Source organism: Aulonocara sp. 'chitande type north' Nkhata Bay, linkage group LG16 (genome assembly GCF_057382095.1).
Source record: "Aulonocara sp. 'chitande type north' Nkhata Bay isolate Kocher_YH1m ecotype deep benthic linkage group LG16, A_spYH_male_GT1.1, whole genome shotgun sequence".
NCBI classification, from domain to species: Eukaryota; Metazoa; Chordata; class Actinopteri; order Cichliformes; family Cichlidae; genus Aulonocara; species Aulonocara sp. 'chitande type north' Nkhata Bay.
Window position 1 is genome coordinate 12,677,077 of NC_141359.1, and position 25,373 is coordinate 12,702,449.

The following is a 25,373-nucleotide window of genomic DNA, read 5'->3' on the forward strand; positions in this document are numbered from 1 at the left end:
GTTTTTTATGTTCTACTGTGTATAAGTTAATTAAATTTTTCACAGTGTCCCAACTTTTTGGTGGTAAAAAAGGGTTAGAGATTTCTGATTTTAGGCAATGGATGGCTTCTCTACATTTTTAGAGAACGTTGAGTTCCTGCATCTTGCGCCACACCACAATGGGTCCAAATTTAGAAGCAGCATTATGGAAATGGAAATATCATTCAGCAAGCATGAGCAGAAAGAGAGGCAAGGACATAAAGACTCAAACCCCAGTGAAAATGTACAAAGTGTGCAAAAATTGAGCAGATCATTGCTTTTAACATGTCTTTTCTGGTTCGTACCTGTGCATACTGTGGAACCTGTAGGCATTTATGAGGCTTAGACTATAATCCACTTATTCAACAGTAGAATGTTTCTCTGGAAACCAAAGTTTTATGCCTATTGCGTGCAATGATTAAAAATGTTAAACCCCAGCGAACGAACATCTCGGACACGTCGGAAAAGACAATAAAAAAAAGTCAACATGTCGAGTGAGTCGTCTCTTTGTACAGATTATCCCTGGATTTTGAAGCTAAGTACAGAGCTGTGTGCTGTTCTGTAAGCCCTGTCACCCTGGGGAGCTCATTACTGGCACTCCAGGCAGGGATTTGAAGCCTGTCAGCCCATACCCTACTGTAATTAATTCTACTCCTTTTGGCTCTTTTTTATCCTCCATTAATTTGTGTATTTAATTAATGTCTGCTTGCTTTTACGGCACAGAGAGTGAGAGACAGAGAAAGGGGTAGAGAAAGGAATGGAAAGAGAAAATGAGATACAAAGTTACAGACCTTTTTTTTATATGGAAATCCTCTCAATTATCTGAGTAAAGAAGCAGAGACACTCATTTTTGCTTAGTCAAGATCTGGTGGCTCTTTGCTTATTTGCTCTATAATTAGCTGTCTTAACTCAACACTACTATACTACTATATATGACAAGTGATTAGTAACATATGACCTGTGAATTTTGGAGACACAGAAGCAGGTTGTCTAGAAAAGTATAGTGCCCAAGGCACATGATGTGCTTTGAAACTAAAACTAAAAGGCACTGCTTTATTTCTGTCTAATATTCTGCATAACATTATATTTTTGACAGCACATTTATGGCATCTGGGTCTAGCAAGGCAGCTGCAATTTCTTTGTCACCAATTCACAGAATTGATCAAACACCTTGGCACAATCACTCTTGCTGTTTCTGGGTTAAAGTCCATAAAGTTTCTCTCAAAGGAGATGCCAGTTTCCAAGAGACTCTTTAAGCCCAATCACACAGGCCTAGAGACTGGTTGGCAACTGCCTCGCTACCACCAGTTGCAAGGCAAAATTAAGTATTGCCTGAACAGATGTAGTGGTTGCTGATGGTTGCTATGAAATTAATTGCTAATTGAGTCATGCACCGATCAGTGACACTCCCCATATTCACCACGAGTTGCTAGGGGGGAAAAACTGCATTCCTCCAACTGGTTTGCAAGTGGTTTTGGAGGTTGTGTGCTGTCGCTGAATGAGATTGGTAACACAAAGATCTAGGCCTGACTGACTGAGAACTTAGCTTTGCCATGCACCATTTTAGCATTAGCCATCTTCTCCCAACTTTTTGCACACATGCTGTCAGGCCTGTCAGTTTTCTTCAAGACAAGAATCTTACCATTCTTGGAAGACTGAGCAGTTTATCAAAATGAGCTTAAGTTTCAGATGTCAAAGAGACGTAAAACAGCAAAAGGCAGAAAAATCAAAAAACTTTACCTTTACCACCAAAGTAACTTTCCAGGAAGTTATACTTATAAAGTCTGTGCCGTCCGTTCCAAAATTCCAGTATTCTCCAGTACATTTATGTTGAGGAATTTTTGAGTTCTATATGCCTCTCCTTTAAAGTCTCTAGTTAAAATCCTCAGTCCAGATAGTCTTTTATTTGGTGGGGACTACACTTGATTACCAAGACGGGCATGTCACTGCAGACTATGGTCTTTTCACAGATGGCTGCTAAAACTCACTCATCAACTGATGACAAAATTCATTTCATACTGACCCAAGTGGACCCCAGTAAATTTGCAGTTGTGGAAACTATAAAAGCCTTCCTGGTCATCTACACTGGTGATTTGCTCTATGCACGTGATCAAGAACCTCCAGCCCCCATCTTTAAGAAAATGGACAGTATAATGAGAGCAGTTCAACAATGAGAACAGGGACTGGTACATATCATCGACCCTTTTTCATGCTACCTGAGCCTCCCTTCTAGTTTCTCTTGGTCTTGCAATGTATAGCCAGAAACTACCCAGAATCTCTCCTGCATCCCCACCACCTTCAACTGCACACTTTCTCAGCCATTGTTTTTTTTTTTCCACAAACAGAGCACTGATAACACCTGAAACATGACGGCCTGTCTCCCATGCTTCAGATAAGGAGTTTCCTGACTGTGGTGCCGTTTGTTGGTGATGGTGGTGGGGGTGAGGGGGTTGTTTGCGCAGCCAGCAGCAAGTCAATTCTCACGAATGTCGTGTACAAATATTTACATTTTATTTAGAGTCTCTTCCGTAAAAGTATGCAGTCACAAAAAAGGTTTTCAACTCAACACTGGCTGTGTCACTAGCACATTATACAGTATGCAGCACTGGGACGAAAGCTAGAGAAGCTTTGATAGACAGTGTCATTACAACAGTGGTCTCAACATTGTACATGGTTATTTGTGTGGAGCTCTACTTATTTTTGGCAAGCTTTATAAAAAACACAGAAAGAAAAAAAAACAGATTTTGCATAACAAAGATGAGAGAGTTCAGAACTAAGAGGTGCGAGTTTGGTTACTATATGGAGGTACAGGCTCAAGGTAATCGTTAATCAAGACATAAATCCTTGATGGACCAATCCTAACACTCAGTCAGTGTTCTTGATTGTTTAGTTTACTGTGACCCATATTTCAGCCAGTCAGTTTAAGGTCCGCATTACGCAGGACACAGTGAATCATGCCCCATCTCCACTGTCCCCCTTCCATCTCTCTACTTTGTGCTTTTAGGGCTAAACATGCTTCACTTTTCTCCCCATAATTTCGCCAGTGCTCTTCTCCTCAACTTTACTTTATCCTGAAATAAAATTAGCATCTAAACCCCACTTGCAGAACCACACACTTCATCATGATACTACCGTTTAGTAGAACAAAAGCACTCTCCCAAAGCACAATGCAATGCAGCTCATTAAATTTATTCTGTTTTGAGTCATTCTGGAGCAAAGTTACAAAGTTTGCTCTCACAAACCTAGCAGTTATTTAAGGTGAACCAATTATACTATTCCCTTTTTTTTCTTTGAAAGTGGTCGTTACTAACAATGAACACGGCCAAGGTTTCAGATAATGAGGTCAGCATATGTAGAAGGAATCCCTGTGTGTCAAAAGCTCAGGCGTCATGCTACTCTAAATACTCTTTCAGACATTTTATTTTTACTTTTGGTGCTTTTTTAATGTCATATGCTCACATCTCAGGCTATGAGGATAGAAGCTCCACCTATCTGCTGTTCATGCTTTCTTTATGAGGGGCAGCCAATCAGAGGAAAGTTGGCTTAAAGAGGTGAACAGAGAGCAAAAGTAGCTTGTTTCAGACAGAGGAGGAACTGAGGGGCTGCAGAAAGGCCATGTATGAACTCACGAAATGCTACTTGAAATTAAATGAGGTCCACTCTGAAACAGAGATTTTCAGATGCAAGTCACATGCATCCTGTCAAAGTTCCTTTAAAAGAGAGTCTCATAACTTAACAATTCATTTGAAATGCCTCCAGGCACTTATTTGGGTGAGATAGAGGCAAAAGACCTGCTGTGGTGATCCATAAGATTTGAGTGGATTATCTAAATTAACTTAGATTTCAATGATCTGCAGGGAATAAACACTACACTACCCACTTGATTTAAAAAATGATTCTGTCTGATTCTGTCCGAAAATAATGTTTTAAACAGCCCGCCACAGTTTGACTTCTACTACCATCTTGTCTGCTGCACAATTTTTGCACAGATTTTAATTCAGGACTCTTTGAGAGACCTTTCTCTCCCACAGGCGGGCACGATGCATTCACACTCCTCACACAAACTGGACTGTGGCGGGTTAAGCATGCTCAAATTGCCTAACGGGAGTGCATTCTAAGTCAAACATGGACTGTGGATGTCCATGTCTGACATTCTGAGTTTTGGAAAGGTTGGGACAAGTTGAGTGAACTAGAACAAAGTGAGTATGGCTCAGGTCGAGGGTGATTTATCAATTGATGTTTAGAAGGTCAAGTTTGTTACAATAAATTTAATCAGAAAACAATATAACATTTTTTAGGAGGCCAAAACTCAAAAGATGATTTAAAACTGACACAAGGGTTTTAAATTTTGCTGAAACTAAATTATCAGTTTAAATCTAATAAATCCATTGATTCATGTTCTACAAAAACACTGCGCGTTTCAGTGTAAAACTGAGTGTAGAATCTTCAGTCTCAGATCTTCGAAAATAGAGGACACCAAAATATTTGGATCACTGAAATTTGAAGGACTGCAGTGAGGGAGAAGCTGAAGACAGACCAAAGGTGATGCTTCTTCTTCTTAATGTATAAATAAATAGAACAGATCTGACACGTGAGGATACGAGGATACAATATCTAAAAATGTCTTTTCTTAATAAAAATGTCTGTCTTGGCATTCAATCCACAGATCTTAACCAAATGGTTGCTTAAAAAACTGCTGTGCCATAATAAGACTACAAAAATACATAACTGTGCAAGACTGAAGCTATTAAAAGAGTCTCTGTGAATACTGCAAGCTCCATAGAGCACTGTATTGTTTGCTGGGGACGTGGGGCCTGTCTGGTGATGTTGCCCTGGGCACGAAGAGCTGAAGGCAACGCTGCAGGAACGACAGCAGTAGTGGCATTCAGAGTGAGCAAACAGCTGATATGCAGCATTTCAAACGTTGCAATTTCAAAAAAAAAAAATTGCTCCTGAAGAGCAAGGTGTGCTGGTGTGGGGCAATGCTTGGGTTCAGATGGCATAGTCATCCTGAGCAGAGGGGCTGAAGGCGGAGCTCCGCAGGACATCCAAGCAGTTGACCAGGATGAGCGTGCCGGTCAGGTGCTTCCAGCGTTTGGTGATGGGGTTCTTCATCTTGTCCAGGCCCATGTGAAGCTCTTGGATCACATCCCTGTAGCTATCGCCAATCTGAGCTGCCCACGTGACCAGGAAGTCGTATGCCGGCTTCCACATGGCCTGCAGACAAGAAGAGAAACAAACGTGTCATGATCTCCTGGGACACTGACATGTCGGAAAACTGTCACCGGCTGACAGAATGATACAGATGCACTCGGTCCACTTGTGATTTTGACAGAAGGGAAAAGTGAAACATTTGTATTTCTCAAGATGTGTCACTGTTCCTTTAAAACACAATAATCAGGTCAGGAATCACCTACACTTTCAGCTGCTTAGGTCAGCTGATTTCATCCTCTGAGAAACATGAATGTCTTAATGTTACAGATTCAAACAGACAAGCAAATAACTGAATGTTCAGTCCTAAAACATAATAAAGCTGATCAGGCTTGTACAGAATGGATTTGTTGTTTTTGCCAGTTGCAACTGAAGTTGTTGTTGTGTGAAATCTTTTTTTGGGATGTTAGGACACGCATACCTCGCTGTCCACCACCCCGTTCTTGTCACGGTGTGGTGCCTCGTAAGCATCCATTTGTTGGCGCGAAATCTTGACGAGCCTCTCGGCCATCTCCCTCCAGCGGCCGGCTACCTCCACAGCAGTGGTGAGCAGGACAAAGTCCATCACCAGTCGGGCTACAAGACCCTGACAGTCCATCTTCAACAGGGCCTGCAGAGAAAGGAGAGGGAGAAGATTTCAGATGTGGGTTCTAAATAAATTATTCACCTTTGAGTGATGGAGGTCGATTCAGAATCAATTCCTGATTCTGAAGAATTCTGGTTTGGAATCAGTGTTTAATTTCATTTCATTTCATTTCAATTCAATTCAATTTTATTTATATAGTGCCAAATCACAACAACAGTTGCCTTAAGGCGCTTTATATTGTAAGGTAGACCCTACAATAATACACACAACATGAACATACATACAGTGTGTTCACAAAAAGTCTGTTTAAGGTGCAAAGTGACCAGACGCCAGACAGAAGTCACCCTTTACAAAGATACAATTAATAAATAAATGCACATCTAGAGGTTTCAGTTTTTTCCACAGCTGGCCTCTCTAAACCACTGCAAATCTCAGCTTTGTGCAATTTTTACGAACTTCGTGTTGGTTGTAGAAGTAAGAACCCTGTGTTGCTTCAGTAGCATATTTATGACATGAGGAATGCAGCAGCTCAACACTGATACACACAGGATCCAATATGAGATCCAGTACACAACAATGTCTGATGTCCAAAGTGTCCCAACATTTTCTTACAAAATTCCCCAGTCTGGTCAAAAATGTCTCTGGTCTTTTACCACGTTCATGATGTAGTTGGGTCTAAATGAACAGTAATTATCTGACTTTCTTCTAACCAAAAATAGGACAACTGAGGACAGAGAGAATACAAACTAGGAAAGAAAAATGCATGATGCTAAAGTGACTCCTGTTTGTTTGAATTTAACTGGTTTGGACAGGAGCCCGGCCCCTCCCATCAGCCCCTGCAACCTCTCTGTCTCTGTCAATTCTGCCCAGATGACTGGTGATTGTGGGAAAACTAAAGACTGCGGAGACTCGCTGTGTTCCTACGGCGGAGAGGACCTGCAGCACGTCAGAGCAGATTTGCAAATCCAAATGAATCTCATGCAAATAAGTGCATTTCCACTAATGTGTGCTGACTTTATGAGTACACTTGTGAAGACAGTGTATTCTAGAGGCTTATATCCATTTATGGAGAAATTTTCATAAAATGAGTTGCAAAGTGTTTTTTCAGCTTTATTTTGATAGATACAGTGAAGAAGGGTCAGGAAAGCAGGGGAAGACATGTGGTAGAAGGCCACGGGTTGGACTCGAACCCGGGCCGCTCTCAGCAGTGTGGCATGTGGTCGCCACATTGGGGGGGGGGGGGTTTACACCTGGAGTGCTGATCTTCAAGCAGTGCAAGTTAAGAACTAAGTCTGAATCCTGCCCTTTACAGAAGCTAGAGGGCCCAACAGCACTGATATTAACTGCAGGCCCAACAGTTTGATGTTGCCGTGCTGGTTCCAGGTTTGTGCCAACAACACTGATCTCTTTTTGATAGAAATGCATGGAAACTGTTTCAGACTATATCACCAAATGAGGAACGAAAACTTTCTATTCTGAGTGTCCTCACAAAGACAGAAGTGTCAGCACACACTCGGATGCAGCCTTTGACTTGCAGGCTCAACAGAGCGTAGGTGAGTTTAAAGCTCCACTTTGGACCTCAGCTGGATGTGCAGGAATGTGTGGAACGACAGGATATTGGGGGGGGGGACGGGAGACTGGGGGAGGGGGTAAGGAATGCAGATGTCATGCTCCAGCAGCCTCTCTCGCTCTGAGAGAAGACCAGAGGATGAGATAGCGGCAGCTGGGGGCCAATCAGACGGCGTTTTGCTGTTCTGCTGGAATGCTGATCTGTCGCCACATTACATCAAAGACAGAGAAGCAAACTGAGTCGATCAGACACTTCTGGACAAAATCTGCAGCTAAAGTTTGATTTGGACTTTGAGTGACAGACAGAATCACGCAATGTTTGTTTGGTATTTTTCTGGATATCTTTGTGAATGTTAAGGGGAAGAGGATTTTAGCAATACAAGCACCTGTTTCCTTGCTAGATAACAACAGGAAATTCCTGCCAAAATAAAGGAGAACACTTCCTGTCTCAACACAACTTTAAGTCTCTACCAATATTAGAATTTGTTTACTGAGGCAGAAACTGTTGGACTGACAAAGTCCAGCAAACATTAGGAAAATAAACACATATTTATTGTATTTCGTAGGTTCAGAGTTTTTAATTTTATTAACAAGGCGAGTTTAACTGAGATGTTATTATTTTGCTGTATACTGGTATTTTAATGTTTAACTTTTTAACGTATTTCCAATAAAAGAGAATAAGCATTCCCACTCTGGACAAGGAACTTTATGAAAGCACACAAGAACAGAAAATAAACACATGACACAATAAATGTAAAAAGAAGTGAGTGGTCACTAAAAAGATAAAAATGCAACAGCACAAAAACCAAGAACAATGAGCTAACACACCACCCTGTGTCCTGCCGCAGAGCACACAGCCATGCGGTGACCAGGGACCGAGGAATTCCAATGAAGGCTCACAAGTTAGACGAATCTCAGCTTTGAGGTTGCAAGCTTGAAGCAACTACCAGTACAACAGGGTCACCAACAGCCACTTTATTACCAAATATAAGCTACACAGCAATGGCTAATAAGAAAATGACTTTACTTGTGGAGAAAGGGTTAAAGGGGCGCTCACACAGGATGACTTGATGCAGTGACGTGGTGACCACACACCATACAAGTCAGCGACATTTAAGCCCCTTTTCAATTAGAACCTACTCAGATCAACTCGCCACGGTTTTCAGGGTTTTCCATTAGGTCACAGTACCTGGGACGAGGTCGTTTTTAGTACCTGCTCAGCTAGGGTTCCAAGCAATCCAAATAGGTACTAAATTCTGACGTCATCAGACTGCATGGCACTGATTGGCTGGTCAGCAGTGTTGGTCAAATTACTTGAAAAAGTAATCAGTAACTAATTACTGATTACTTCCCCCAAAAAGTAATCCCGTTACTTTACTGATTACTTATTTTCAAAAGTAATTAATTACTTAGTTACTTAATTACTTTTTAAAAACACGATTTACAACCTGAATAGGTGATAAAGCGATAGATCTTTCAGCCCAATTCTACTTTTTCTACATAATCAATCATACAAAATGTAATCAAATGGAAAAGTCTCTTTTTTTAACTTGTTTTATCAGTTTTAATCTTTTAACTTTATGCATCAAGCAAAAATTTAATTATATGCAACATTCTCTGACTTGAATAAATTAGTTTAACATTTAAACCTATTTTCTGCACATTCCAGCACATAAAATAAAAAATTTTTTGTGTTTACACTCACTCTTTCAAATAGATGCACGTAAAACACAGCAGAAAATAAATAAAGTCAAAGACTCAGCGGTCCTGTTGCTCTATTTTCACCTGTAAAGCAGGAGCAGGGTAGGCGGAGGGTTACCCTGGTGCAGGTGTGCCGCGGTCAGTTGAAGAATCCGCGAGTTTCTCTGTGAGTTTCCCATTACGTCGTTGCGCACTTTTTATGGAATCAAACTCAAAGTAAGGTCAGTACTTCCACGCTTTAAACGCTGCACGCTCACACTCTCTCCCACAATCGATATGTGATCCATTGTTGATCTGCACACAGCTGTTGTCACTAACGGCGCACTCGCTTACGTCACTGTCATGAGACATTCTCGCAAAAAAATCACGGTTTTAGTAACGCAGTAACGCAGCATTCCTACGGGAAAGTAACGGTAATCTAATTACAGTTTTTGCAATAGTAATCCCTTACTTTACTCGTTACTTGAAAAAAGTAATCAGATTACAGTAACACGTTACAAGTAACGCGTTACTGCCCATCTCTGCTGGTCAGTAGTGTCACTCGATGAGTCATGAGAGCGTCTCGTTGACGAAAACCAATTTTGAAACTCGACAAGGGAAATGGCTACAAAAAACAACGCTGTGGTCCTTGAGTCTGACGAAAAGCAACAGACTGAGCAGCAGGTATATATTCGCTTCGATATCCACCTTTGTTGTAGCGTTCATCTTGCACATTTATTGTGTCGCGGGACGCACAGACAAGCATGCAAACAAGGTACTCCTGGGTTGTAATGGAAAACCAGTCGATCCGAGTCGAGTAGGTACTAATGGAAAAGAGGCTTTCGCAACTTCAGGGAATGAAATAACTGCTGTCAGCGCAAAGTGGGCGGCTCCAGAATTAATGTTTTCATAGCTTGAAGTCAAGTAATTGAAGCAACTACCAACAAGAGTAAAGGATACTGCTGATTGACATATGAAAGGTTGGTATATAGATTAGGGGGTTACCTAGGCTGCTTACTGTATGTCTGGATTGTCCCCTAGCAACCACATATCAGCTACAAAGCAATGCTGAGTGAGCTAATCACTTGCTGTTCCACAGGGGCATCTGAACTGAATGTGAATGACTGAAGCAGCCTACCTGCTGGTGCTACCTTCCCTACCATTGGCGACCCAGTATGTGTTAGGGTTGGAGGTAGGGTTTCTTTAACAACCACCCCTTTTTAAAAGTCCGAAACTTAATTCAAAATGCAACATCTTCTAGTTTCTGAAAATGTGCCTATTTAGCATGTTGCTAAAACAATAAAACCCAATAAAACTGTGTCTGGAGCTGCTCCAGCATTACAATAAAACCCTTAATCTAACACTAGACAGGTTACTGGCCACCTGATAGACCTTATCACACTTTTCTAGAGTAGTAGCACAGTGGTGTAATAACTGTCGGCTGTAGCAATGGTCCTTATAATGACCACCCGGTCCATTACAGGCATTATCATGCCTATAATGGACTGAGTGGTCAGTAATCCTTCAGTCTGTGAGGATTTTCTGCTTTACATTTTAAACTTTAAGTGTTATTTTAAGTAAAACTTGAATGTTGCTGCTTCAAAGTTTTATGTTGGTAAGCCAAAAACCAGCATTTTAAGTAAACATGCTACAAACCCTATCTTACATGTGATCTGTAATGCTGGAGCAGCTCCAGACACAGTACAGGTTCTATGAATGTTTTTTCCCTGCAGTAATGAGGTCTATTTCACTGTTTGAGTTTAAAGAAGATGTTCAAAGAAGATGTTCTGTGGATCCGCACTTTGGTCTCTTTTTGGAGCGTCTTGGTGGTTGGAAATCTTCTCCTTGCTGTAAATTTTTGATGGCGTGTTGTAAAGTATTTATCACAGAGCGTGGCTCCCTCACGAGTCACCGAGTCTGATTCTAAACTAATAATTGCACTGCAGAAGGCCGAGCTGGGCACACTGTCATTATTGCCATTTAAAAAGCTTCTATGTAGTGGGATAATACTCTGCCTCTATAGAGGAATCAACTACTGTGCTGCGTTTTTCCAAAATGTCAGCTGCTTTATGTGTTATAGGACTCTCTGAATGTTTGTGTGTGTGTTTGTTAAATGCCACCGAGTTTGTTTCACTAGCTCAGCAATCAGTGCTCTGAAGCCCTGCAGCTCTCCCTGCTGCATTAATCATCTGCTTGTCAAAAATTCCTCCAGACATATTTTCAGAGATAACGGCGGTGTGGAAACGAACGAAGCGGGTGGTTTCGGTGTCTGTTGTTACACACCAAAACACACACACAAACACACAGAGAGAGAGAGGGTGCCTTTAGACCTGTAGAAAACAACCAAACTAAAGCAATGACAATTTTGATAAATGATTTGTTTCTTCCATTGTCCTGTTGCAGTTCTTTTCCCCTCACCTAGAAAACTGACAGTCAATCTCTCCACTTCAATCTCCTCTTTATTATTTTTCTATCCCATCTTCATTTTCCATCTGACTTCCTCCACCTCACCCATTTGCAGCCTCTGTGCTCTATCTTTGGCACACTTCTTTCTTTCTTGTCTGTTCTTTCTCATCTCTTTACCACTTTGCGAGCAGTGGTATCAGCCTCAAAAACTAAAACATTGGAGAGATTGGAGAGCCCAGCTGCTGGTTTTTACCCTGCATCTGAACTCTCCTAATTCTTAAGTAACTCCCCCCAAAAAGGCAGAATCTCCTGAGAGTAAGCGAGCTGTTGTTCAGACAGTTATTCCAGAAGCAGCAACTCACCACACCCAACCACTGAAGGAGGGGGAGGAAGAGGAAGTGGAGGGAGGAAAAAAAAGAGGAAGGAGGCCAGGGATGGGGGAAAAAAACCCTAGATTGATCTGTGTACAAAAATGGCATAGCAGAGCGCAAATTGCATATAATGGGCCTCGCCATTTTTCAGAGCCTTCCTCCAGAAATAGGATGTTATTATTATTCCCAAGCTCGATTTGCTCCACTGATCTCACTGCAAGTAATTCAGTGGGGTCAGATGTTCAGCTGCAGAACTGAGTGAGAGCTTTGAAATGAAAATCCCCTTTTAGCTCTGAGATACAACAGAGGTCCCCCGCCCCCCATGTGGTCCCACGCCTCAAGATCTTGTGGAATTTCTACACCGGCATCTGACTGAAAGGAAGAACAGGACGTGGGGTTTCTTTGGTGCTGAACAGAAGACATTCAGCTGAAAGAGCAAAGCTCACAGTCTTTTTTTAAGGGTGACAGAAGGAAATGTGTTTATTACATACTAAACTTAGTGAGCCAATACAAAATTCTCTTTGTATTTGATGCTTTATGTTGAAACAATGGAAACTTTTCTTTTGATTTTCCTGTTGTTGGGTCAGAATTAGAGCTTAAACGATTAATCCTATGACCTCTAAGTGACCGTAACCCTCATGGTCTTCCAAAGTCTGGAAATCAGGGGGCAAGCAAAGTAATCATTCAAACTGACATGCATCATAATTTAATTATTTTACAAAAGTCCTTGTTGCTTTACATAGAGTTTCAGAGATCAGGTTGATCAGTGATTACTTGCACAGCAGACGGTTCATCTAGTCCAGGGGTCCCCAACTCCAGGCCTTGAGGGCAGGTGTCCTGCAGTTATTAGATGTGTCTGTGATCCAACACAGCTGATTCAAATGGCTACGTTACCTCCTCAACATGTCTTGCAGTTCTCCAGAGGCCTAGTAATGAACTAATCATTTGATTCAGGTGTGTAGACCCAGGGTGAGATCTAAAACCTGCAGGACACCGGCCCTCGAGGCCTGGAGTTGGGGACCCCTGATCTAGTCCTTTGACTTTTTGGGGACTTACCTAAGCTGTACTTGGCCTTTTACCAAGAGTCAGGTGGGACAGACTTCATCCCCACTGGACTAGTTAACAATAGAGACTGATGGATGTTTAGAATATTAATATTATGAGTGACATAATAATAATAATAATGGATTGGATTTATATAGCGCTTTTCAAGGCACCCAAAGCGCTTTACAATACCACTATTCATTCACTCTCACATTCATACACTGGTGGAGGCAAGCTACGGTTGTAGCCACAGCTGCCCTGGGGCAGACTGACAGAAGCGAGGCTGCCATATCGCGCCATCGGCCCCTCTGGCCAACATATGAAATCATAAAGGACTGATTGTGGTGGGAATTCAGTATTTTTGTGTACTGTGTGAAAGGATTGAAAGCTAGTGTCATGGTCCTGGGCCATGTGGGCCCAGTATTCTTAGTTTTCATGTATTTTTGTATTTTGTTCTTTATTTAGGCCATGTTTTCTGAGTTGCCCTGTTGTGTTGTTCCCTAAGTGTTTTCCCTTCATGGCTTTTACCCCCTGTGTGCCCCTCTGTGTATCTGTGAGCCCTCGTCTCTCCTTATGTCTTATTCCATGTTTCCCCAGCCCATTATGTCTAAGTTCTCCCCGTGCTCTCTCTCCCCCCTGTGTGCCCTCTATGTATTTATGAGCCCTCGTCTCCCTTTGTGGTTGTTTCATGTTTCCCCAGCCCGTTATGTCTGTGTTTCCCCGTGCTCTCTCTCCTCCTGTCTGAACCTCTGTGCCTGTACATGTCATGTTCAGTTCACCCCGCCCTGTCTCATTATGATTATCAGTGTCACCTGTGTTCCCCGTGTGTGCCCACTTTCCTCGTTTACCCTCTGTGTATTTCTGTCTGAGTCTCCCTCTGTTCGGCGTCGCGTTCTCCCTCATGCTGTGTGTGATTCCCCCGTGTTTCCTGGTGAGCTTTACGTTAGTTTTTCCCAGTTTAGTTTTGTATCTCCTATTATCTTTTGTCAGCAATAAAGCTGCTTTTTGAGTTCATCCCCGTGTGTGTGAGTTTTGCATTTTGGGTCCTCCTCCTGCCTGCCACACAGCCGAGCCATGACAGAAGAACGCGACCACGATATGGACCCAGCAGTTCACAACCCCTCCGCGGACCTCCAGGACGACGCGACCATGTCGGACTCAGCGGACATTTCAGAGGAGGTAGGGGAGGAGCTGAACCGGCTCTGCCGCATTATGGATCGCATCATCGGATGCGCGGATCCAAGTGTGGTTTCCACAGGATTGGCGGCCGTGGACGCCGTTTTGTTGCGGGAGCCACGGTTGCGACAGCTCCCCCACCTCGTCGAGGCGTTTGACTCCCTGGGCCCCCTTAAGGAGGAGCTTCGTGCCCGTGCGCTGGCAATAAAGCTGCTTTTTGAGTTCATCCCCGTGTGTGTGAGTTTTGCATTTTGGGTCCTCCTCCTGCCTGCCACACAGCCGAGCCATGACAGCTAGAAGATGTGTGTGGCATCAAAGACCTTTCGCATACCATAAATTGTTTTGAGCAACCACCTATCCCACATGCTCTCATAAGCCATGAAATTCAGAATCAGAATACTTAAATTTTCGACTTTTTGATCATTTCTCACACCACAGTACGGACGTTGGTTTCTGTTACTCTATGTCAAACAGTAATAGAAACCAGTGTCATGTTTTTGTTATTGAAACTATGATATATCTCTTGACAATGTTGCTGTGAATGGATGTAGAAAAAAAAGACCTGAAAAAATCTCTAGATTACCGATAATATTACCATATTGTGATACTTGAATTTTTGTCAATACTTGAATTTTTTACTTGAATTCAAAACTTATTTGGTTGTACAGCTTTAATATGTTTTTCAGCCATTATAATTTTACAGTATTAAGAATAACATTTTGCATGGCTTCGTTAAATATACTGAAGCCACTTCACTATAACTGATTCTGAATAGTTTTGTACTCTTTCCATTTTTAGATTTGCCTGAGTTTGTATGGAAGTACCCTACTCATCTATGAGGCATTTATCTTGACCAGACTGATATGGTCCAGAGACCTCAATTACTTTGAGCAGGCACAGAGCAACCCTGAATCCTAATATCAGAGATGCATTTGAAAGTCCTGCATATCCACTGACAAGAAAAGAAAACTAACATCAGTGTTACTGAGGAAGCCAGCACTGACCTGCCACCATCGAGATGGAACCACAGAGATCGAAACACAAAAGCCTAATCAGACTTAAATGATGCTCAGAGGATATCTGGAGAAACCTCAAAAAATGTTACACATCATACTGGGAATACCTCACAAAGTTGCAAGGAGATTTTTTTTTTTTCACTCTTTCAATGAAAATGAACAAGCTGCCACAGAAAAGCCACAGCACACTCACATCAGTGTCCACACTGAAAAAGTCTGTGGAGTTGGTCTTTTCAGTCATTTAAAGACCCATTTTAAGAGCACCACAGGAGGTCCATCACACTCCACTACTTTCTTCAAAGTGATCACTGATGATAACGGCATGTAACACTGTTACATTTACTCTTGCATTACTACTGCAAATGACCATCAACAGAAGGTACTTTCAGCTGATCCCCTATTTCCCAAGAGGCCACCACAGTGGATGTATCCACATGTTGACTTGCCACATGTTTTTGCTCTTCCTCACATTTTACTCAGGCTTGGGAGAAGGACTAGGACTACAGCAATGTGAGACCCAGTCAGGCTGGGTTTGTTTGTACCCCTCGGAATCAAGCCAGGGGTCTTTCAGACGTAAGGTTAATGTGTTTAAGTAATAGACTTAGGTGTCTATACATTTCCCTTTAACCATCCAATCCTTGTCATAACATAAAATGACTGCATTTGCAAAATAATTTTAATAGTTGTAATAATACATGTTTTGTCATTGTCATTTATATTTCTAACACAAATGCTGGCAAATTATCATAAAAATTGGATTTAATCAGTTTCCACCTCTGTGTGGAAGAGAAAGACAGAAAGGTTATGACACTGACTTGTCAGAAAAACATTAAACATTTACAAGTTTATTCCCTCAGACTTTTATGATTTAGCTGCAGAGAGATTTTCCTAATATTTCTACTGCTTTAGCTATTTTCCATTAAAATGCACACTATTACTGCAAAGGCAAATCAATGTTGGCGAGTGAGTAAGCATCTAGCAGGCAGGTTTACAGTTTAGTGTAAAAACCTGAACGTGCCCAAACATCATGTTGAGGTTACAACAGGCCATGAGCAGATAAGGGGAGAGGAATGGAGTGAGTTAAAAAGAAACTTCAGGGGGAGTGCAGGACCGAGAGAGCCTGTTAAAACTTGTCCAGAATTTCTCAATCACACAGCACTCGGTTTAGGGCAACATAGTGTTGAAATCATGTAATTTTCTTATAACATCAATAAATATTGTTCAATTTTTTGACATGGGTGGGTCTCTACTAACCCCTGAGGGAGATGTCTCGCTCTTTGATATAAGTGTACTGTTATCAGGAAACCTTAATGTGTCTGAAGTATGTGAATCCCTTGCAACGCCCTAGAAAAGTAGCATTGCAACTTTAAAAAATAAAATGATTTAGGTTATATGTCAAAATTCAACTTTTCTGCTCTTTTTCTTAGGCTCACAGCAGTAGTATCTCCCAAAACATTAAATCTGAATGCTTGCATGGCATCTACAGCATTTTATTGAACATTAAGAAGTGCTGCTTGATAATAGCTTTGTACAATTTGAAACAAAGCATGAAAAATTAATAGAAACAACTACAGTTTATGACAAGACTGAAACTCTCAAGCTGCTGAAATTCCTTTTTAATCTAATTTCTTCGTGAACAGAATGCAACCAAATGACACTGAATGAATTTGGTGTCCAGCCCGACACTATGAAATCGTCTGCTGAGGTTTTCCTGCTGCTGTGGGTGAAGCACAGGAAAACACCAGCAGAATCAACACTGAGCTGAAAATGAAACCACGTCACATCATTTTCTCTCTTTGCTTTTCCATAACAGTTTCACAGGGAGGGTCTCACATGCACACACATGCACACACAGATTAGCTACCAAAACATATAATAAAAAAATCTCAGATTACAACACACACACACAGAGGGAGAGTGACTTCATTCTCTGCTCCTGTATATATTTTCATAGGAAAAAACTAGCTGCCGCTACATTATATCAGGCTTCTAATTCTCACTTATAGAACCTTTAACAGAAACTTGATTATACTTGGACCTAATTGCAGATTTCATGAAAAAAAATCAGAAAAGTTAGAAATCTGTGATTTTACACTGTGTCAGACATTTTTCATTCTACATCTCAACCTTTCCCCCCGACATATCTTTGTCACAAAACCCTTAGTGTCACGCTCTCTTGCTCTGGAGAGTGTTCTCGTGTGTGTGCAGGTTGCCGCCCTGGTGCATGGAAGTTAATAAGATTGTGAAGCAGCTGGATGCACACACCTCATGCCCATTCTTTATCACACTTCTGTGCTTTTAAAGGCAGGTTTCTCCCATCCACCTTCCCCAGCAAGTTCAGCTTCAGTAGCTGTAACATTAGACTCTTCTTTTCATGCTTTGGTTTTTTCACAAATACATACCCGCTGTTTTCATCTTTAGGAAACTCTTAGTGTGTGCTTCATACCCATGTGGCCCCCAAGAAGAATTCACAACTGACTTCCAAGCTAAACTGGAATTGGACTTTGATTATCAACCTACCTGCCTGCTTATCAGTTAGTTACCCTGCTTTCCTGCAGCAGAACAACAGCAGAACTCTGGCTCCTCTAGCTATGCTCACCACACCAACTCTCTCCTTTCTCTGGTCTCCAGAAGCCGATACAGACTTCCAAACCTGTCTATTCCCCCAGGTTTTTAGATTATTGATGTAGATGCCTCCCTTACTCAATCAATCTCCCAGAACATTGGCTCAGATGGTAAGCTACATCCTGTCTATCTTCATCTGAAAAGAACAACGATGTTGCCATTAAGCTAGCCCCAGAGGGAGTGGAAACATTGGTTCCTTCTTATTGGCAAAGCACACCTGATCCAGGTAACCAGCAGCAGGTAGGGCAGGGATATCTTAAAAACAAGCAGGATGCTGGCCTTCGAGGACTGGAGCTTGACACCCCAGCTCTAAGAGGTCGAGTCCTTGTCATGCTGTGTAGGGACTGTTTGTGGGTGTTCTAAATTTCCTTTTACCTATTGCTTGAAATCCAGGGATGTAATACCAGACACAGATTCCCAAAGAATGTCCCGATGCTCCTCCCATAAATATGGGTGAACTAACATGGAGAGACTGACATGAAGCCACAGTCAACCAAGACCAGACAACATGATCCAGACATAGGAGGAGGCCCTCCCAACTGTCTTTATGTTCCCTCCTCCATACACTCTCAAGTAATCCAATGGGCTCAATGCTGTGAGATTTGCATGCCAGCCTCGAGTGAGTTGAACCAGAAACTTTATTAAACAAACATTCTGACGGTCTGCTCTGGAAAGGGAGGTTTATTCTTATGTGTCAGCCTGCTCAGTCTATGCCTTAAATAAATCTTTCCTACAACCCCCATCAGATCAATTATAACCTCTGGACCCTACTAGAGCAGGGCAATATGACCAAAAATATTTATTACGATATACATTTGAAAATTTGCGATAACGATATAACTGACAATATACACTCAACAAAAATATAAACGCAACACTTTTGTTTTTGCTCCCATTCCCCATGGGATGGATGTAGAGACCTAAAATTCATTCCAGATACACAATATAACCATCCCTCCCAAACAGTGGTCACAAATCAGTCCAAATGTGTGGTAGTGGGCACATCTGCTATATTGAGATAATCCATCCCACCTCACAGGTGTGCCACATCAGGATGCTGATCTGACATCATGAGTAGTGCACAGGTGTACCTCAGACTGCCCACAACAAAAGGCCACCCTGGAATGTGCAGTTTTTTGTGCTATTGGGGGTCTGGGGACCCAGAACCGGTCAGTATCTGGTGTGACCACCATTTGCCACATGCAGTGCAACACATCGTCGCATGGAGTCTCTCAGATTGTCAATTGTGGCCTGTGGAATGTTGGTCCACTCCACTTCAATGGCTGTGCGAGGTTGTTGGATATTCGTGGGAACTGGTACACGCTGTCGTATACGCCGGTCAAGCACATCCCGAACATGCTCAATGGGTGACATGTCCGGTGAGTATGCTGGCCATGCAAGAACTGGGACATTCTCAGCTGCCATCTGCCCTGAACAATGTGAACCATGATCCATCCGTGAAGCGCACACCTCTCCAACGTGCCAGACGCCATCAAATGTGAGCATTTGCCCACACAAGTCTGTTACGGCGACGAGCTGGAGTCAGGTCAAGACCCCGATGAGGACGACGGGCATGCAGTTGAGCGTCCCTGAGACGGTTTCTGACAGTTTGTGCAGAAATTGTTTGGTTGTGCAAACCAATTGTTCCAGCAGCTGTCTGGGTGGCTGGTCTCAGACGATCTTGGAGGTGAACCTGCTGGATGTGGAGGTCCTGGGCTGGTGTGGTTACACGAGGTCTGCGGTTGTGAGGCCGGTTGGATGTGCTGCCATATTCTCTGAAACGCCTGTGGAGACGGCTTATGGTTGAGAAATGAACATTCAATGCACGGGCGACAGATCTGGTTGACATTCCTGCTGTCAGCATGCCAATTGCACGCTCCCTCATTGCTTGTGACATCTGTGGCATTTTGCTGTGAGACAAAACTGCACATTCCAGGGTGGCCTTTTGTTGTGGGCAGTCTGAGGTACACCTGTGCACTACTCATGATGTCAGATCAGCATCCTGATGTGGCACACCTGTGAGGTGGGATGGATTATCTCAATATAGCAGATGTGCCCACTACCACACATTTGGACTGATTTGTGACCACTGTTTGGGAGGGATGGTTATATTGTGTATCTGGAATGAATTTTAGGTCTCTACGTCCATCCCATGGGGAATGGGAGCAAAAACAAAAGTGTTGCGTTTATATTTTTGTTCAGTGTAATTGACACTAGACAAAATGCTTTACAACTCCACAATTTTATCAGTGCAAAAAAAAAATCACTGCATTTTCACTTAAACAAGCAGCTGTTTTTTACGTGCATTAAAGTTATATAAAAAATTTAACAGTGCAAATGCAAATTCCTTGCTGACAGTTTAACCAAAAGGCATTTCCAGTGGAAATTAGCCGACATATCCTCAGCATAACCACGTATAATATCCACAAAACTTAAAAATACGGTAATATTATGTTGTATCACTCCGCGAGGTTCCTGCCTACGATAGACTTTCGAGCACCGTGTACCACATAAAATAGTTTCGAGGTCAGTAAACACAACCAGAATTCATACATAAGGCACACGGGATTATAAGGGGCACTGTCTATTTTCAGAAAAATCTAAATATTGATTTTAAGTGTGCCGTATTTTCCAAAAAACACGGTAATAACCACGGCCCGCTAGCATGCTCTACCAAAAATAGTGCTTTGTTCTGTATCTGACGGACGAAAGCTAACCCAGTTCCACACCACTGAAGTTGCAGCATTTTTACAAACCAATTCTGGTTCATCCGTTTCATTCAACGATCCGCTTTCGCCCTTCTCATTCTGCGTCGCCGCCATGCTTTTTCCGCCATTTGCGCATGAAAACAAAGGCACTGCGCATGCACGTTTTACCCATATTCTATCGCAATATTTCATTTTCTTATCATTGCTCAACATTATACCAGTATTACCATGAACGGTATGATATGGCCCAGCCTCCCTACCAACAAACCCTTACATTGGAATAGGTTTTGTTACTGTCCTTCTGAAGGGAATACAGTAATCCTTGAAGTCTAAGATTTTCTAAATCTTTCCACTTCAAAGCACCTTCTAAATTGCTCACCAGCTTAGAGATAGGTAATTTATTGATCCACCATGATTTTCACCTTCCCAGCATTCCTAATGACACCAATTCAGACTGTGAGGGTCAGTCATTTAAGGTGTGCAAGGATTTTTGTAAAATGCCGGGTGCTTAGGTTAGCCTTTCCTTTTGGTTTCACCCCAAAGAAATATATATATATATACATATTAGGGGTGCAAAGATACTCGTATCGATATTGAACCGCTCGATACAGTGCTTTCGGTTCGGTACACATTTGTATCGAACAATACAAAATTTTGAATTTATTTTATCAACTGCTGTCTGTGTTGAGAGCTCAGTGGATCTGCGTTCGACTACTCCGCCTAGGCTGCACTGTCGAGCGCAGATCCAGCTAGCAAGACAGAAGTTAAGCTCATTGCAACATGGCAAATTGAACCTCCCCCACCCGCATTCAGATCTGGCCTTTGGAACTATTTTGGTCTTCATGTGACGTATGACCCTGAAGGTAAGCGCGTCATGGACAAAAGTAAAACAGTATGTCGGATGTGCCACGCAATGCTCAATTACATGGTGGGAACTACTGCATTAGCGCAGTTAGCTCGTTAACGTGTTGGCCGTCCAGCCCCACGCACGGGGCGATCCGCGGTAGCTCGTTAACGGAGATTTGCCGTGTTGTGGCGTTAACATCATTTCAGATTAATGCTGACAGCACTAGTGGGAACACAACGAATATGATTTCACATTTACGCCGACATCATCCTAGTGCAAAGACAAGTGGAAGCAGACAAAAACAACAATCATGCATGCTACAAACTTTACCCGAGTCATTTAGACAGCCGTTAGCACATGATTCTCCTTATGGGGACCTGATATGTTTAATATGCTGCTGAGAATATAGCCCAGAAGAAGCGTATAGTATAGCTTTTATTTTGGAAAGAGCCATTTCTCTGTAATAAACTCTCTTTTCCAAAGATGAGTGATTTCTCATAGTTGCTCATTTTTACTGTTAAAATATTAATCTGTTCATAGACATCATCCACCTGCCTCAGACAAGTTCAAATTGGTCTGGGTCAAGGAAGACAATGGGGTCGCATGGATTGCAGGCGCCTACTAGTCCACAACTGCATCTTCTGTTTAGTTTGGGAACAATGAGGCAGGAAACATCTGCAGGTTTGAGATCCAACAGACATAACTTGGATCATTTCCATTATCCACAACAACAACAAAACTCTCTTTACATACCAACAAAACTCACATCTGACTGTCCTGCAGGGCCAAACTATTACGTGTGCGATGGAAGCTATATTCACACCACTATTTGTATTTACGCACTGAAACAATTCCACAAAAGATGTATTAAATGAAATAACAGTCTAGCACTTTTTAGAATTTAAAACTTCCCTAAAGCTCAAAGCAGCATCTAAAAGGGTGAAATTGAGCATAATAATAAACACACCCCATTAACATCAAGTTTAAGTGTGTTGAGATTTAACCTGTGAGTTTGCCTCATGATGGTGTTTTTACCGTCTACTGGTGGAGTATAAACTGCTCCACAAATAAATGGTTTGTAGACAAAGTAAAGGGAAAGTACATTAATGGTGTAAATGCTTTTCTTTCTTTCTTTTAACATAATGCCACTTTATTTTTCTGTTGCCAACTGAGCTGTCCATAAATCTGAAATCACTCCCCATTTATTACACTGTTTAGGATGCTAAATGTTCATGTAGTCCACAGCATGTCTCCCCTTTACTTCCTTTAAAACATCTACCATCTATGGCTGTGTTATTATGAGAAAGAAAATGCTTATTTTGTTTAGATGAGACATTTTTACAGCATTATAACACAGATTTTTTTTTCATAATGACTGAAAAAAATCACAGACTCCAGTTAGTCACACAGAGACAGCTGAAATAAATCTCCAGCTGTACTCCCAAGGTATCGACAGAGAAGTCAAGCTTGTCCCTGCCTGTTGATATAAACAAACCTTGTGGAAAAAAACACTAGAATGCACTGTATTGCTCTTTGAAAATCACTCTCAGCAAACCAAAAAAAATTCACTTTAATCCTAGTTTAGTATTCTGACTACTGTTAAAAAAACAACAACAACGAAAAACTTAGCTACACTAAGTTAGTTAGTGTAAGAACACCCTGACCTGATGGTGGCGCCAGAAAATACCCGCGGTTGTCGTAATATTAGAAATAATATTTTAAATTGAAACCAGCTAATTGGTTTGAAGTGTAATAAACACTCCAACATGTTGTGGAAATTAAAAAATGTAAGAAAAGAATTGATGGATTCATATGAATATGAGCACAGCAGTACAGCCCTACTGATTTTACTCCTGAATAAAACATCATGCAGATGTATGGGGAATTAGTCTGAGTGACAGACTTCCCTGCTGTTCTGCCTTCCTGTTACGGTTTATAAAAGATCTGCAAGTTACTCACATGGCAGAAGTAAGTCTCAAATTGTTGTCTTGTTTCTGCCTCTCCAGTGTGAAGATTTGCTCAGTTTCTGTTCTAAACTACAGAAAATTTGTTCTGGACGGTTGGTGGACCAAAACATGGCTTATAAAGATGTCACCTTAAGCACAGACTCTGGAACACAGCATACATCAGTGGCCAAGTTACAATATAAGCACATAACATAATCATCTCATAACATAATACCTTTTGTGCCTCTGCAATACAGGTGCAGCTTAAACTGAATCTCATAATCGTTGCGAAGGAAGATGTATTGCAGGACTGGATGTGTGCATATATACATACAATGTTCCTTTTCTCTACTAATAATCAAAGCACACTAAAAAAGCATCATACATTTTAACACAAAGACTGCTCTTTGGTGCAGCCACAGTGCTTTTGATTTGGTTCTCTTTCGTCTAAAAATAGATTTCAAAATGGCACGTCAAATGGCACACAGGCGAATCGTTGGAGAATGTCCCCCCGACACAGAAAATAGCTCAATTTCCAGAGGAGGGAAGATTTGATCACGCAAATGATTCTGCTTTCGGGGGTGGGGGGGGAGCAGTATTTGCACATCGGTCAAACGAGAATATGTACGCTGGTAAAACAACCGTTCGTGATACTGAATCTGAGTGATCATTGCGTGCTTTGATTGTCCTGAGAGTAACCAGTAGTTTATGTGTAATCCAGACAGGAATAACATAAAAACAGGCCTATGTTCAAACTACCAAGCAGGGCATATTTTCAGTCACCACCTTTTATTATGTTCTTTTCCATACTGCAGTTTCTCTGTCTATAAATGTTTCTAACTAGTGTTTACAACCCTGTGCAAATTACAGTGTTTCTGCTCGGCATTACTTCAGCTGTAAGATGTCTGTGACCTCCGAGAAACTCTCAGGAGGATAATGTACTGATACAGAAACAAAGCGTAGAAACAGTGCCTCAAATCAAAAGGGAAGACAGCCCACTAAAAAGTAATATTTCAGGGGCACACAGACATGTAAAATGTAAGTCATAAAATGAAAAATGCCAAATTTTACGGAGCACAGTTCCACAAACAGTGTGTTTAGGCATGTAAGGATGAGGCTCGATATCCAGACAGCCTGAGGCGCTGAGGCGAAAATCCACATTTCCATGACAGAAGATGTATAACTGAGTGCCAGACAGAGCTGGTTTGCACATTTACAGTGAGCACAGCTCAGCATTTTGGCCTTTCCCCCTCCGAGAAAAAAAAAAAGGCTGAATGCACTGAAAAGAAAAAAACACGATACATAAGCATAATGACCAGGCTTCAGACACATCTGTTCACTTTAGAAGAAAAGCCCCAGTAAAATCCCTAAAAATGTTAAACTTCGCTAAAGCGTTCCACATTTGATATTCTACTTAAAGCCCAACTGAAAAAAGAGACGTAAAGAAAAGGGTTTTTGTTATGAGCTGACAAGCACCTGTGTTTCTTTCTAACTGGCTGAGCTGTATCGCTAACCCTAACCCCTAATGATAACCTAAGAATACGGGATTTGTTTCCCAAGTTGTCACAACCACTGGTCAAAATCATAGTAATTGGAACTGACACAAATGAAAAACATGCATTTTTCACCAAAAAATAGAGTTTGGGTTACTTCTCATCATCAATCACACGTTAGCCTCACAGAATTAATTAATTCAGTATCATTGTTTCCATTCCTGAAATGTCTTAGTGTACATACCAGAGTAAGAGCCAGTTTCATTAAGCTCTCAACACTTTTTTTTCTTTCCTGGTATTTGATTTATTTGCACATAAAGTAAAAAAATTACAAGTGCAGTCTATGCTATCTATTGGATTTGTAGGATCAGCATACTCATGGGGACAAAGTATTCTGCTGCTCTGCATAGCTCCTCGGTCCTGATTAGACCCCGATGCCTACACAGCAGTTATTGACTGCACTCCCAGCAGAATCAGTAGACTGGACCACAGCCTAAATCCTAAGGCAGCTGTGGGAAGATAACACAGCAGAGGGATAATTATGCTTTAAGAAACAAGTGTCCAACCAAGGGGATAAAGAACAAATAATGCCTCTAATTGGACCAATGAAGGCCATAATGTATCGAAATGAAACTGAAAAGTTAAAACAGAAAAGAACAATTTTCATTTCTTCAAAT

At 41.7% G+C, this 25,373-nt stretch overlaps 1 protein-coding gene across 2 annotated transcripts in view; it reads right to left on the bottom strand.

Moving 5' to 3' along the window:
• Positions 1 to 2,512: 2,512 nt before the first annotated feature.
• LOC147311127 (SH3 domain-binding protein 4) overlaps positions 2,513 to 25,373 on the bottom strand; it is a 49,360-nt gene continuing 26,499 nt past the window's right edge. Inside the window, exons 4-5 of one of the 2 annotated variants that reach the window (XM_086266770.1) lie at positions 5,651 to 5,839; positions 2,513 to 5,235 (exon numbers count right to left, since the gene is read on the bottom strand). In XM_086266770.1, coding sequence (XP_086122896.1) covers positions 5,011 to 5,235; positions 5,651 to 5,839 — 414 coding nt within the window. In that variant the 3' untranslated portion in view covers positions 2,513 to 5,010. Of the gene's footprint in view, positions 5,236 to 5,650; positions 5,840 to 24,307; positions 25,206 to 25,373 lie in introns of those variants that run through there. The other variant, XM_086266772.1, reaches the window with a different exon arrangement.